The 16,061-nt window shown below is 37.3% G+C and overlaps 1 protein-coding gene across 2 annotated transcripts in view; it reads right to left on the bottom strand.

Moving 5' to 3' along the window:
* RTTN (rotatin) overlaps window positions 1-16,061 on the bottom strand; it is a 102,356-nt gene that overhangs the window by 7,782 nt on the left and 78,513 nt on the right. For both annotated transcript variants that reach the window (XM_081950951.1, XM_081950950.1), the window contains exons 40-45: window positions 14,748-14,956; window positions 11,157-11,262; window positions 10,036-10,133; window positions 7,515-7,592; window positions 6,359-6,485; window positions 3,373-3,575 (exon numbers count right to left, since the gene is read on the bottom strand). In XM_081950951.1, the coding sequence (XP_081807077.1) occupies window positions 3,373-3,575; window positions 6,359-6,485; window positions 7,515-7,592; window positions 10,036-10,133; window positions 11,157-11,262; window positions 14,748-14,956 (821 nt within the window). The remainder of the gene's footprint in view (window positions 1-3,372; window positions 3,576-6,358; window positions 6,486-7,514; window positions 7,593-10,035; window positions 10,134-11,156; window positions 11,263-14,747; window positions 14,957-16,061) is intronic.

Here is a 16,061-nt window from a genome sequence, read left to right as displayed (position 1 = left end):
TGCTCTCTGAGCTTAATTGTTTTCCTGCAGACGTTTCATTATCCAAACTAGATATCATCATCAGGTTGGGTAATGAAACGTCTGTAAGAAAACACTCAAGCTTAGAGAGCACCAAGCACTCCTCAATACTGAATAAGGCATTCCACTATAAATTTTACTGTTACATTTGAATAAATTAGCTCCCTTTTGTTCTTAATTATCCTCCTAACTGTAGAATGTTTTCTTTCCACTATTGAAATGAGGAACGTCTGGTTGGATCTTCCAACAACAGGGCTAGTCGCTGGCAATGGATATTGGGAACTGTAGTTCAGCAACATCTGAGGAGAATTAATAACTCATTTTTTGTCTTACCCTAGTCAGAACTTCAACTGAAAATCCTGGCTGACACAAAAGGCCTTAGTCCTTTTACAACTAAGAATATTTTTAACAATATTTGAAAATGCACTGCTTTTTCCCAGCAATTTAAATGATGCCATTTATAAAATGAAAATAAATCCTCTGTCTTCTATCACTGTATAGTAATCTGGAAATATAGTCAGTTGGCTTATTTATAGAGTTGTATGCAAAAAGTTGTATGCCATCATTTTTATTTTAGTAGTAACTGATACCCACATGAAAATTGTAAAAACAATTCGAGATTTTTTCCCCCCTGCAAGCTACTGTATTTTTTTCCTCATGCACAATGTAACAATTTGTCAGAGAAACATTTCAGTTGAAGAAATACTGTCAGTAAGGAGAGACAGCGTGCCAACTGGTATGCTACAAGACCTTTGAAGAGCTTGCACAGGAAGCTCTTAGGAAAAGGAAGTGCACTTCTGAAAGACTGCTTTGGCAAGGAGAAGCGGATCACCGGCAAAAGAGCACCGGGCGATACAGAAGCCATAACATATACTCATGCATTGCAAACGGACCTTATTATAGCTTCTGCAACTGTGCATAAAATTATTGCCTATTCCAACTACAGGGAAAAAACCCTCAATAATACACAAAATGTAGAAGCTCTACATTGCCAGATGCTTCCTGTAGATATATAAGGCCAGCTATCTTCAGGAATATATGTGTCCTGAGACTGTTAGACAAGCAAAATTAAACATTAATTAATTAATTTAAAAGCCTCCAAAAGGAAACTTCCTTCAGATATAAACATGTATATTAAGCTGCTGTCAGGAAAAGCTACGTATGCAGATAGGCGACTGTTCCATCAAACTACAAGCAAATCTTTGGGCTTTCGATATGTCTTGGCTCTACTTGGAGCTGCCAAAGAGCTGAACTGAGGGATTTCTTGCACACAAACCATTTGCTCAACAACTCAATTTTCTGCTAGAAAATCAAAAAGCAACCCATATATATTTTTTCCATCTATCAGCTATTCTAAGTGCTAGATGGTTACAAATGAAATGAAATAGGTTTCTAGATAATTTTATCACCCAAGGTTATAGACCAAATGTAAAGCAGTTATAAAAGTTGTGAAAAGTTCACTTTCTAATTGCAGGACTGGAAGCTGAACCAAAGCTTTTTGGGTAGGGTAGGGTAGGGTGGGTAAGGGGGGAAGGAAGGAAGGAAGGAAGGAAGGAAGGAAGGAAGGAAGGAAGGAAGGAAGGAAGGAAGGAAAGAAGGAAGGAAGGAAAGAAAAGCTGGTAGAGAATAATTCAGTCATTTCTGAATTAATGATAAAAATATTACCAACCTGCATTATTATGGAAGTTTAAATCTAATTCATTCTTTCTAGCAATGGTTGTCGCCTTTTAAAACTCCTACATTGCTCCTTTTAAGACTAGCAAAGGACCTTTTTATTCTCCCAGCATTGCATCTTTTCAATTTAAAGCACTTACGTGATTTTTTTAAAAAAACTTGCCATCTAATGATTTACTGCTTTACTACTTACGTTGCTCATGTATCTCTTAACTTGATATTTAAAGTTTCAGTCTCTCTCTCCCACCACTCTGTCTCTCTCTCACACACACAGAAACACACACACACACAGCGTTTTGCAATATTTTACATTGCAAAATATAAATGTTAACATCTGAATCAATCCCGCACATTGAAAAGCTACTGCAATTGTCCTCATTCCTTTTCATCGGGGCAGCTTTAACTTTTTATACAGTGTTTCTATGCCTATGGAAAACGGTGGTGTGAAGAAACAGAGGGTGAGGATCTGCCTTCTCCAGTTGGTGTGCCCAATCTGAGGAGAGGAGTTCCTCTTTCTTCAGAAACCCTAGCAACAAGACACATGGCTCTGAAGCTGGATGGTGTCATCTGTTTCTGTGAGCAGCCCATTACCATCACAGTGAGCAGCTACAATAACAACAAAACGTCAACCACCACTATCTTGTTGGTTACTTCCCTTTGTTCCCCCATGCACTTTCCTTTTTGATGTCACACTTAGCTATCTACATTACAGTATTCTTCATAGCCATACAGAAACCTCTAGCTTGGGTTTTGTTTTGTTTTTTACAAAAGCACAGAGTTTTTGCTTTGCATTTGGGAGTTTTAAAAATAAAGTGCCAGGCTGGGGCCAGACAATGTCTTATTGGCAAAGGCCTTTGGGAGAGTTTCGGATATATGCAGGAAGTGACTTTGCCATTCAAGGAAGAATTGTTGCCGCAACACAACCAATCATTTCTGGGCAGAGCTTTACTCCACAATTTCATCTCAGGATAACTACCCTGTCATGAAGAAAAGAAGCAAAGAACAGAGGAGATATTTCCCCACGAAAGGCATTTCTGACATATGACAAATTATACTGACAATGCGTATAATTTATCCCTAAAGCGTAAGTCATGTACAAACGATGCCAAGATGCTTACATTAAACATGCAGGAATTGACGTTTTGCTGAGCTAAGAAGCAGAAATATTAACTAAAAAACAGAGCAGACAAAACCGTTTTTCTATTACTCTTTTAGGGCCAGTGATCTGGCCGATTAAAACATGTATTTGGATGTGATAATATCTGCAAGCTTCTTCCACAGAAATCAGTAATGGAAAAACTACATATATATAATTATACACACTTGCATTTATATCTTTTAATCAGGGACTACAACTGAGCCAACGCTGCATTAATAATCCCTGCAATTGCGAATACTGAGTATTCAAAGCTAAGAAAGATGATTCATTAAGAATCTATAGATGCAGTATCTACATATACTTACATATGAATGCATGTACACACACACACACACACACAAATTGTGTTCCACACGCTTTGCATTTGCTTGTACTATAATTCTTAATGATAACCCTCAATCTTCCATTCATATTTTTTTCCTGCTTGACCCAGATTACCTTAACATCTTCCCTGAGCACTGAACAAAACAAAAAACCACTTCCTGAATTTTATCACTACGTTCAGAACGCTGAATGCCTACCTTCTGAAGAACCCCTTTGCAGTCTTGAGATACAACCAGGTTTGCCAGAAGATTAAAGGCCATCTGCTGAATGATGCCGTTCTCAGACAGAGTTTGAGTTGCTAACTTCATGATGCTATGCATAAGTGAGTTCCCAGCTGCCGTTCTTTGGGTTGTCTGGAAAGAGCACATGCTGCTACTTGCCACGCATAGGGAAGCACAGCCTTTGAAGATCAAAATGTTGTGACAGGTAAATATGAGAGGGAGGGGAAAGCACTTTTTATTAAGTTGCCTGTTTGCCGGTAAACAATCTCATTCCATGTTAAAATTAAGAGTTTTTGAAAACCTTCATTCCATGTTAAAATTACAATTTTTTTTAAAAAAATCTTCAATTAAATGCATATAAAAAGTATTTTTTGTTTTGCTCAGGGTTACACTATGGAGTTCTTGATGCTCTTTGAGCGTGCAGATGTTTCAATGTTCAACTAGGTAATATCTTCAGTGCAAACTCACATTGATTCTAATGAAACGTCTACAAGCAAACAACCAAGCTTAAGAGAGCATCAAGAACTCAAGAAAACTAATGTAAACCATTAAATATCACAGAACACACTTCATTTTATCAACTGCTACAGGAGTACAATGTTGATTAGACAAAGGAATCTTGTTTCAAGCTTTTCCTCATATGAAATCCATCCTTCTCTCATGTCCAGGCTTATGGGAATAAATAGTTTATGCACAGTTTCCCTTTCATGTGTACTAATTTCCTTCAAACTACAGTTTTTTGTTTGTTTTAAAAGTAATCAACTGAGAAAAAGCTAGTTATAAATCACCGGTTCCCCCATTTTAGATTCCATCATCTGTTTTTTTTTCCCAAGCAGGATATTTCTTTTGTTTTTTCACTGGCTCTCAACTCCAGCTATTTCTTCTAGCCGTATTCTAACTAGAGGCATGTTGGCATTTATCATCTAAATGTACTATTAGAGAGAGTGATTCATGATGATTAAAAGAAGTGAAGAAAGGAGAGCTTTCTTCTTTAAAACATAAAGTGCTAGAATTCATTGGCATAACATTATCTATGAAGACACATCCACCAACAGCTTGATCATTCATCTTCATAAAACAATGACAAAACATAATATGAATAAATTTGCATCATTTAATGATGGAAACCCAGACATTAGAAGCCTACTATGATGCATTTTTAAAGTAATGTGTAATATTTTGAAGAATATGGCATATATTAAGCCATGCAGTAAAACATGCAATAATCTCTAACATCAGTTTAGGAATGACAAGAACTCAAAATTATCTGGCATGAGTTCCTACTTCTTTTAAACCAGCATTTTCATACTTTAAAACATTTCTGGATGTTACCAAAAAAAGTTAAGTAGTGGATATTTGGATGCATATACGGGAGTTGACTTAGGTTTTTTTTAATGATCAGATTAGAAAATCCAAGTTAGAGAAGAATTTTGGGATTGTAATGCTTGCCTGATCTTTCAAGTGAAATAATTCCAAGTTCAAATTCTGTGTCAAGAGATAGTGAAATGTGAAAGCTTCCTTACTATTAATGACTTCTCACTGATGTATTTTTACACAGGAACAAGCATTTGCTGGGAGCTACAAGGAACTTAATTTAGTTTGAGGGATAAACAAAATTTGGTTTGCAGACACAGATCTCCGCCATGGCTGTAACCCAAAAATCTACTGGAAGCTTTTCCAAGGATTTGATGTGTGTAATGGAATTGATGGGGCTTTTTCTCTGGAATATATTACATCACAGTATAAGCTGCTTTTGAATATAGTCTCAGTTTGAAAACTGAAAACATGCCATGTACATGTACAACCTTGGACATGCGTAAGTATTTAGATTATCATACAGATATATAATTTAAAATGGAATATAATTTAAACTGAATTCAACGTTGATGAAATTGAGGACTGTAAGGATGCACACATTAACTTTTTCAGTTGTTCTATGAAGAGGAATTAAGGCATTCCTGAAGACTTCCAAAGCTATTTTTAAATACAAACTCATTGGCTTTCTTTTATAACTCATCATGCTTTGAATTAAATTTTGCACTCTCCTCCGTCACATTTTTGATGTCGATATACTCCCACAAAAGAACTTGCAGAGGTTTCTACACGGAACACTGCTAACATGCAATTTCTATTGCAAATTACAGGGAATGATTTAAATAAGATTATTCACATTCTGTAGATAAAGAAGATTCATGAACTATTCACCCACCTTAACTACCGATTTATTAAAAAAATAATCCCTGAAACATTTTTACCTCAGGTTGCCCACTGATTAACTATGAAAAATCAGCTTCTTTCAAATGAAATGTTTAGTGCAATCAGATGCTGTCACCAAGAGCCTGCATCTCTCAACAAGGGCAGCCATGTAAATATTAAGAAATTTTAATATGCGATCGGTAAATAATTATTTAAGGTATTTTATGCCAGCCTTCATAGAAAAGGAATATATATTGCTAAGAGGGAAAGAATAAAAGCATGCTAGAAAAAGTGAATAGTAACTCTTTTTCTCTTACACATGCATAAGTACAATCAACTGTTTTCAGAGGTAGGAAGGCACAAATGTTTCCATTTCTTTTGAAATATAGATAGTCCTCATTTAGTGACCACAATTGGAACTGGCAACTTGGTTGTTAAGCAAAGTGAAACTGCAACTGTGCTTACAATCTTCCTTCAGCTTTCCTTTGCTTGGAAGATTTGCCCCTAACTCTAAATTTGTCATCATTTGTCGTAACTGCGAATGGTTGCAGAATGAGTCAGTTGCTAAACATGACTACCTATAATAAATCGGGAGAGGGGGATACAACTATCATTTATGTGACACAAGGACCTGGAAAAGTGAGTTTTGAATAAAGACTAACTTGACGGTAGTTAGGTCCTTCTTTCCTTCCTTTCTTCCTCCCTCCCTCCCTTCCAGCTCTAATGGTCACCTACTACATGCAGCAATGCTTGAAACATCACTCACCTGAAGGATAGTTAGCAGAATAGACACAAAGCAAATGCAAGGCTGCTTGCATCAAGGAATCGTCCATTAGAAGCCAAGGCCACAAAGAATGCAAAATAGAAATGAGGTGAGTTCCAAGGGCTGCTGCCTGTCAAATAACAAAGATGTTGCAATACTGAAAGAGCTTTTGTATGTGTGACTGTGATGCCAATGCAAAATCTAAGGGCTAATCGACCACAGATGGATCTTTTCCAACCTCCAAACATACATGTATGTCAACTTTGATGAACTGACCATTTTGGAAGTTGGAATCTATGAATTTGGAAAGGTCCAAGTTGGAAAGGTAGAAACAGAGGTGTAAATAGTACTTGGGAGAAAATATTATTTCCTCTTGTGACATGAAAATTGTTTAACTAATGCCTCACAATAAACATACCAATCCCAAACAGAATACAAATTCAGTTATATCAGTGGTGGGTTCCTGCCGAATCGCACCGGATCGCGCGCTCCCTTTCGGCGCTAAACCCGGAAGTACGGTGTTGCCCCGCCCCTGGCAACGGGACGACGCTTGCCTGCGCTCCACCAGCTCGGCTGGGAACGGAGACGTTTCCTCAGCGGAGCGGAGCGCCTGAAAGGGACGCAGGCTCAGCCTGCCAGGCTGCCACCACTCCACTGAAGACATTGCTGAGCAGAGAAACGTCTCCGTTCCCAGCCGAGCTGGTGGAGCGCAGGCAAGCGTCGTCGCGTCACCAGGGGCGGGGCAACACCGTACTTCCGGGTTTAGCGCCAAAAGGGAGCGCGCGATCCGGTGCGATCCGGCAGGAACCCACCACTGAGTTATATTAAAATATAACAAGGGACCAAACTATCACTCACATCCTTAACACTTTGCTTATTCCTAAACAGTTATTATGACACAATCTGGAAGATAAATAACAATTTGGAAGAGAAATAAAATAAGAAATGTCATTTTTTTTTCTTTGTGTTTCTAAATAATTCCTTTTCATCACCACTGCTAGGCATCTCTATAACAGTTGGATTAGCATAAAATGAAAAATGAAGGTCATAGGAAGGTCATAAGTAGACTGTCCCAATATTGCAAACGGTTACATCTCCAGCGAGACAGGCCTTCAGCACATTTTAGCTGTGGAGGTTAGACAGTTTCCTTGTCTCTTACTTTGCAGGATTCATTTCGAAAGAAACAATTTCTTAGGAGCTGCATGGCAAGTTTTAATTCTCTGCTGAGGTTGTCTTCCTGGGAGAACAAAAAATTGGTTTGGATCAATATACAAGCAGAATCTGGTTTATATAACACATACCGTTCTATTTGCTTCTGCAGAACAACTAGATTCTGTAATAGCTTTCTATCATACAGTATCAACCTTGTTAACTCTCAAGACTCTTTTTTTCTCATCATATATTCAAAATGGACGATGATTTATGTATATACATTTTGCCGCCATTTTGTACAACTTGGCACTTTTGGATGCCGCTGCTATTATTATATTATTATTGTTATCCTTGGGTTGGTGACATTGTTTGGTGGGCGATGTTTTTTTCTTTTGAGAGCGTGCATCAGAATTTCATTTTAATGTGTGTCATACAACAAAGTTTATCATAATCTTAATGAATTTAACCAAGAATGGATACTCCTAGTATCAAGAAAACAATATTTGCCTTTCATGGACGGTGGAAACCCCTTGAGCTTTAGTGGCCATCCAACACAGGGAGAGACCATTCCAAAGAGACCACAGGGAGACACTATTCCAACACAGGGAGAGACCATTCCAAAGAGACCACAGGGAGACACTATTCCAGTGATGGCGAACCTTTTTCTTATGGTGTGCCAAAATTGCGGATGCGCACACTATCATGTGTGTGCCCACTCAATTCTTCCCGCAACCTGCACATGCAAGTGCAACTCCCCCGGCACATGCACATATGACCCCTCCCCAGGCTCCGGAGGCTTTCCTGAAGCCCGGGGAGGGCGAAAAACGGCCCCAATGGGCCGCCCAGAAGTTCCGAAGTGATCTGTTTCTGGCTTCTTGAGGGCCTGGAGGGGAGGCAATTTTCTCCCTCCCCAGCCTTCGAAGGCTTTCCTGAAGCCTGGTGAAGGTGAAACCAGCTTCTCCTGGAAGGGCAAAAAATCAACTGGCCACCAAATATGGCTTCACATGCTACCTGTGTCATAGGTTCGGCATCATGGCACTATTCCAACACAGGGGGAGACCATTCTAAAGAGACCACAGGAAGACATTATTCCAATACAGGAAGAAACCATTCGAAAGACAAATGCTACCCAAGATCTATTTTGGATTTCCTATTTTCAACCAGAACAAAGCTACTGGCTGACAATAAAATAATTTGCTCTCAAAAGAGCACTAAAAGAAAGAAAGGAACTAAAGCAATCCGATGAATGGAACAATATAAATATCCTCATTGTAAAAGGCTCACCAGAGGTCTGCTCTTTCTATTGACATAATTATAGAAGGACATATTAAGATAAAGACTTTTCTAATTAGACCAAACAAATTTAAAATTAAAATATTGAATACCATCTAAAAAGACTTGTTGTCATAACAAGGTGGCATATCTTTCCAACTAGGATTCATCATTCCTCTTTGTCCAAAGGCTACAAAATAACTGATTAAAAGGTGCACGGAGGCAGATTGGGTTGAATGGCATTCTAATCATTTCACAGAGTGACACATATCACTTGAGAAATGCTAATTAGCAAATTACGTTTTAAAGATATTCAGTTGAAATAAAAACTACTCTCACCCACTTATCTACTCCCTTTGTCAATAAGAGCCTATTTATGGACAGATATACACTTTGTAGTGAGCATCTTATGTGTCGATTTAGACCGTCACATAATCAATATCAGAATAACAATTTTGAGAGTGAGAAGTGCAAGATTTTAATAGATGCCCTTAAGATAAGTTATTTCCTCCATCCCTCTTCTTTCCCCTCTGAAGCATACAGGATACTATGTAAGATTTAGGAAAGTAAAACACCATGTAAATATTTCTAGCCAGCTCTTGATTGCTGATATAATATAATGTAAGGCAGGGGAAGAGGCTGCTTAACTTTTCCATGCCTGAGAATGCCTATTCTGTGCTTTCTCCCACTTATGTTCAAACCTACCTTAGAGGGCCACCTAGGTGAAGTAGTAGCTAAGAGGGAATATAAGCATCTTCTGTACCATCTATTATTGCTATTTTTCAAAGCAGTTGCCCCACAATGTAACAGTTAACCTTTAGTGCTTGATATTCAGAATCAAATGGAAGTTTGAATATGCACTCTTTTGAAAGCAAAACATTTGAAATTGCAACATTTGAAATTGCGATATCATGCCTTGGTAATACTACAAGCTAAGAAATTCCGGAGGGAAAAATAATTCTTAAGGAAGCATTCTTAATAAGTATACAGCACCTGCAGCCCTTCAGACAAAGCGAACCACAACTCTCATCTTCCTAAACCACCAATTCCATCCATTGATGATGATATAGGGTGCTGCCTCCACCCCCAAAAAGTTGACTATTCTGTTTTCCAGAAGTGTTGGGATCTCATCACCCCCAGCCTATTAAAAGCTAAATATACAAGTCTAACTCATATGTACAAAACAAGGATATAAAATGCATAGGAAGAACACCATTCAGATATTCAACTATGTTTATAGCAATATGGTAAAATACCCTTTTTCTTTGGTTTGCTTTTCCAAGTTTCAAGGAAGCGAGATTCAGTTCTGTGTAAACATGTTTCATCTGTTCCAAGCCGGTCTCTATGAGGTTGGCTATAAAGGGTGGGGGGAAAGCCTTCTATTAGTCAATCTGCTCAAAATGTGCAATGGTCAGATGCATACTGGGCCAATGAGCCAATTTGGACGATAGATTGAAGAACTGATATTGTGCAAGCTGAATTATTCATTCATAAAACTTTGACAAATGTAAATAATAAAAATTGTGTTACATTCAGATTTGCGTCTTTATTCTAATTCTGAAACATAAAATACTTGACCTGGGGATACATTAATTGTTTTGAAAGAATCAAAATACTTTCTTCACTAGCATCTTTCAAGCCAGTATCACTTAATTGTAGACAAAGAAAGAAAGTTTAAGGACATTTTTTTCAAATTTATTTCTTTCTTTCTTTCTTTCTTTCTTTTTCTTTCTTTTCTTTTTTTCTCTTTCTTTCTTTCTTTCTTTCTTTCTTTCTTTCTTTCTTTCTTTCTTTCTTTCTTTCTTTCTTTCTTTCTTTCTTTCTTTCTCCTCTCCCTTCCCTTCCCTTTCTTTCTACAACTGGCCAGGCCTCTTGAGGACATGATTTCTGTAACATTTTGTATTTGTCAGGTTTTCCATGATGATCTTACTCTAAATATCAAAAGCATTCTATTGGCATTGCTTCCTGCAGTCAGTATTACCCCATATCTATAAAGAGCTAATATCAGGGTAGAAAAGAAGGACACGTATATCCCGGTCGGTTGTTCAGGTGCATAAATCCAAAAGAAGCTGTAATAAGAATCATCAGCTTCTCATCACTAATCTCACTTAAGACACCATCAGTTGAAAATGAGCCATAATGGTGGCAACGAGCATCTATTCAGTGCACACAGCAAGAACATACCTGGCAAAACAAGAACCTGCTGTTGACTCTCAGGTTCTTAATTTGCCTGACATTGAACATGACCAGCAAGCCATCATCGACATCACAGGAAATAGACCCCAAAACAGCTGTTACAATGGGGTCATTCATTCTCTATAATGACACAATGAATGACACCTGCTTTAAAATCCCTAATTTTTAGGTAACACCTCACCTTCTAGGGCACATTTCTGGGCACTTCTACTAACAGCTAAAAAGGGAAGTAAGGCACTGGCAGCAACTCGTTTTACCACATCTTGAAAAGAGTTTACTTCATAGGTCTGGGGAAAAAAACAGAATGGGTTATCAAAAATAAATATAAGATCCCGACATGCAGACATTTCCACATTATGCTTTTGCAAGAATATATTTGAATTCCCTTTATTGATCATCATCTACATTTAAATGAAACATTTAGGAGTACACAAAAAATAATAGACATGCAAGAGAAACATCATAATCAACTATTGCTCTGTGTGTGAGGTGGGAATTCCCTAAATTTGATTAAATAAACCAAAAATAAAAACATGGACTGTGTTAAATTCCTGTAACTTAGCACATAGTGTTGAGCAGGGGTGTCAACCTCGTGGCCCGTGGGCTGGATGCTGGCCACACTCAGCCCCAGTTTAGCAAGGGGGGAAAATGTCACGATATGTCACATGATGACAATATGTCTCCGTGAATTTGACACCCTTGGTGTAGGGGCTCTAAGAGGACAACTCGCCTCAGCCAACTGCTCAGTTGCGGGACAACTCACCATGGAACAAGAGTTACTGTATTTTTTGGAGTGTAAGACACACCGTTTTCTCTCAAAAAAGAGGCTGAAAATCTGGGTGCGTCTGAATACAGCATTTTTTGCCTCCTGAAACCCCACCCTCTTCACCAAAATGTCCATGCAAAGCCTGTAGAAGGATTTCCTGGGGGCTGGAAAAGGCAGAAATTAGTGAAAAGTGGGAGATTTTTTGCTCAATTTTGCCCTCCCAGCGCCCAGGAGTACTCTATAAGCCTCCTAAAGGCTATGCATGCAATTCTTTTGACAAGAAATGGGCCTGTTTTTGCAAAAAATGGACTATTTTTACTCGTTTGGGGGGCGGGCTACCCCCCAGGAGCACTCTGCAAGCCCCCTAAAGGCTATTTATACCTCTTTTTTGGAAAAAAAATGGGCCTGTTTTCACGAAAAATGGCTGGTTTTGGGGAGTTCTGCAGAGTGCAAAAACTTTTTTTAAAAAATTGCCTCTTCAAAACTTTGGTGCGTCTTATACTCCAGTGCGTCTTATACTCCAAAAAATACAGTACACTAAAATCAAAAAAATATTGGCATAGAATCATTAAACAAAAGATGATAAAATGAAAAGTGATTGACAAAAATTAAAATAATTTTTTACATTATTTTAAATAATTAAATTGAATTGTTGAATTGTCCTGCAACAAGTTGTCCATGTCAAGTTGTCCCATAGCGAGATGGCCATGGCAAGTTGACTGTGGTAAGTTTACCATGTTGAGTTGGCCACAGCAAGTTGGCTTTAGCGTGGTGTAGACACTCAAGAAAGATCCACATATTTTTTTTAAAGCCACGGTAGCTCTTTGTCATCTTGTTCCTCTTCTTTTTAACATTTAACAGGCAAGGACACTTTTTCATTATCAGGGCAAAATAAATGAGAAAGACTGGCTTTAAGATCCAGATGCTTTGAAAATTGAAAACTGTTTTTAGCCAGCTTTATTACAATTCAAAAACTATCTCTTTAGTAAAATATTTCTCTTATGCAATGATACCTTGATAGACATATAATATTTTTTTCTACAGTTAAAATTACTGGCCCCAAAACTGTTTATATGTTATTATGGTTTACCTACTACTATATTATAGGGAAAAGGAAAGAAGTTTCTTTTTCTCCCTTTATACACTGACAAAGATTTGACTGAATACTTTTTAGAGACACACTCAATTATTTCCCACACTTAATATTGAACTTTAGAAGTTATTTTGTCTCCTTTATTTTAGGTACTTGCTTCTAATTTCTATTTTGATTTTGCTACTCTAATCCCCCCCCCCTTTGCAATTGTATGTGTTTTAAAAACTAGCAAGTGAATCCATCTGTTCCAGTAGTATTGACATGCCCTTTCCAGGATCCTTCTTTTACACAGCTAAGATTTATTACCAAATTGTTGGTGTGATAAACGCTTTCATTGCTTCCTCAAAATTTCTTTCCAACCTCTCAGTTCTCCACACATTCTGCAATTGATTTGTTGAAATGTCATCATGAATACATTTCTAAGCAGTTAAAGGGTAACAACATCAAATCTCAATTCTAAGACACACCAGTTCAAAAGACACATAAGATGAAATGGTGAAATTCACTACAATGATACGGTGGGAAAAAATTAAGCTGTATGAAGCTTTTAATTAAAAAAAACCCGACTATTCTAGCAAGAATACATTGTGGCTTAACATTTCGTCTATTATTCCTGTGATTTCTTGTTTTTTCATTCATTTATTACTGTGATTCACCATCTCCCCATTGCACGCCTTTTTATATACAAATTAAAATGTATGGTGCAAACCTTGGCCTTTACATTCGCATTGATTGTCTTCCTTACTATGAAGTGAATTCCTAGGTTAAAATACATTTTCAATATATGATGCTGTTCCAGGCAGCTAAAATAACTATTTCAATATATGATGCTGTTCCAGCAGTTAAAATAACTATTTCCATTATAATAATCAGTTAGAGAAGTTCTCTTCCAGAATAATTAATACCATGATTAGACTGAAATAGTACATACTGCATGTGTGTGATAAAAAAATAAATAAAGGTTACATTAAGAGTAAAATAGAACCTGAGGAAATTATTAGCAGTTGATACCAAGAGAGAGAAAACTTAAGAAGAGTCTTGAGGCCATAGCTAGTTGAGAAATGCAAGATCTTATGTAAGATTTACTTATCTTTTTGACCTATATTCTACTCATCTGGTATAAACAATCAATTAAAGAAGTCAGACTGCAAGTACAAGCATCAGCAGATAGTATTAGAAACCAAATATAATTGCTTATAAAATGGAAATAACAAATCTCATTAACCATCCTATTAATAGAATTAAGAACAGAAAAGGAGTAGCTAAATGAAGGTGAAGGTTTAGTTGACTGTACATTTAAAACATTTTTTTCCTCTACCAGTTCTAGAGCTGCTGGTTTTTTGGTTTGGTTTTTTTCCCCCTGCTCCTTTCCCAGAGTTTTTCCTCTCCTTTACAGGACCAGTTTGCATCCATCCATCATCCCTAGAAACTGTTTTCTTCCAAAACTCTTGAATGTTTCCTCACTTGCATTTTGCTTATACTGGTGCTTCTCAACATGTGGTCTGTGGACCCGGGGGAGGGGGGGCACGATGTCATCACAGAGGCTGCGCAAAGGCTTGAAGAAATGTTATGATTTAAATATTGAATTAAGTCTTGAGAGTCTGTGGCCATGATTTGTGGCCGCAAAAAATATTTAAAGCAAACGTCCGTGGTGAAACAAAAATTGGGAACCACTGGCTTACATTCCTATAAATTCTACATGTAAATCCTACAATGCCTCTAATATTCTGGGATGTAAATGTCTTAAACAACTCTGAATTTATTGGGCTCCTAATTGTGCCCCTATTCACTTTTTAAAAAAACATCTGACAAATAAACACTTCCTTAATTTAATCTCGCTTATCTTGACATGCATTCACAGGGATTAAACTTGTAGGAAAATGTATGTGAGTATCACTAGTTTATACATTTACCTGAATGAGTAATTCACATAGTTTGGTTACAGATGATTGATTCTTCTTTTCATCAAGAAGGAAAGACACTGTTGGCTGATAGCAAGTGTCCTCTTTATTGTTGAACTCTCTTTTCCCTTCTTCAGCAAAAAGAAGGGCTAAGAAATATAAGGAGGCCGTACACAAACTTGGTTGTCTGGTAGAAAGATGGATACATTCACATAGTGTATCTAAAAGGTCAAAGAAAGTCAACTTTTATGATGCAGCAGTTTCATAAATATCAAATGATGTGTTAGGATATGAAATGAACCAACAAAAACAAATACCAGGTAATAGATAACAGGATGATTATGTTGACTTTACCTCAGAATATGCCCTACCACCCATATTTTATTTAAAGCATTCATTTCAGTAAACTTTGAACTGCGATAGAAGCCATTAAAGCTGAAACAAATTCTCTATAAATGGGTTATTCCAAGTCTGCATGTCTGTTTGGAGAATCAGAAAGAGAAGAAGCATTTCTAAGTTATTTTGGGGAATAAAACCTTTGGTTCTGACAGAAAATTTTTTTTAACCTCAGCAAAGGATCCATAATAGTGACACTGAATTATTCAAAAAAGCAATTGATAAGGTGTGCCAACTCAAATGTCTCTTGTAAAATGTCCACGAAAATTGCAGGTGCCATCACTACTTCTTCTACATGTTAGCTGTCAGCCTTGGAGTCTGATTTAATTCTGCATGATATTTGGAACGCTGACATTAGCCTTCTATTATGTATGCATATATGTATGTTAATGATTTGCATAAATTGAAGGAAAAAATCCTTAGTTAGCAGGATGGTGCTCACCTATAAACTTATCTCACTGTAAGCTTTTTGTGTCCTATACTCTTTGCATGAAACAGCACAATAATTGGGTTTTATACCAATAATTTAAGGGTAAGAGACTCATTAAAGCAAAGGCAGGCAACCTGAGGCCTCAAGTTCGCATAAAGCCCGCCAGGCTATTTTTTCAAGTCACAAAGCCATCTTTGATTATTATAGAGCTGCCAGAAAATGGCGGCATAATTTCTTGTCATTTTGGAATGAGTACATGAAAATGTAGTCTTGTATCCAAGAAGAATAAAGCCATGGCTCCATCTGCTTTTCATCATTATCTCAACCACAAAGTGGCTCTTCGACATTAAAAGAAACTTCATCTCTGCTATCGTTCAATCCAAGAAACGAAACCTCTGAATGACCTACCGAAATAAGACCCAGTCTTATTTTCTTTTGGCCTTCAAAATAAGCACTAGGGCTTATTTGGGGGGGGGTCTTATTTTTTTCACACAGGAGGC

This window comes from Natrix helvetica, assembly GCF_964273705.1.
Source record: "Natrix helvetica genome assembly, chromosome: 4".
NCBI lineage: Eukaryota > Metazoa > Chordata > Lepidosauria > Squamata > Natricidae > Natrix > Natrix helvetica.
Note: the sequence above shows the minus strand (reverse complement) of the source record. Positions and strands in the feature narration are given on the sequence as shown.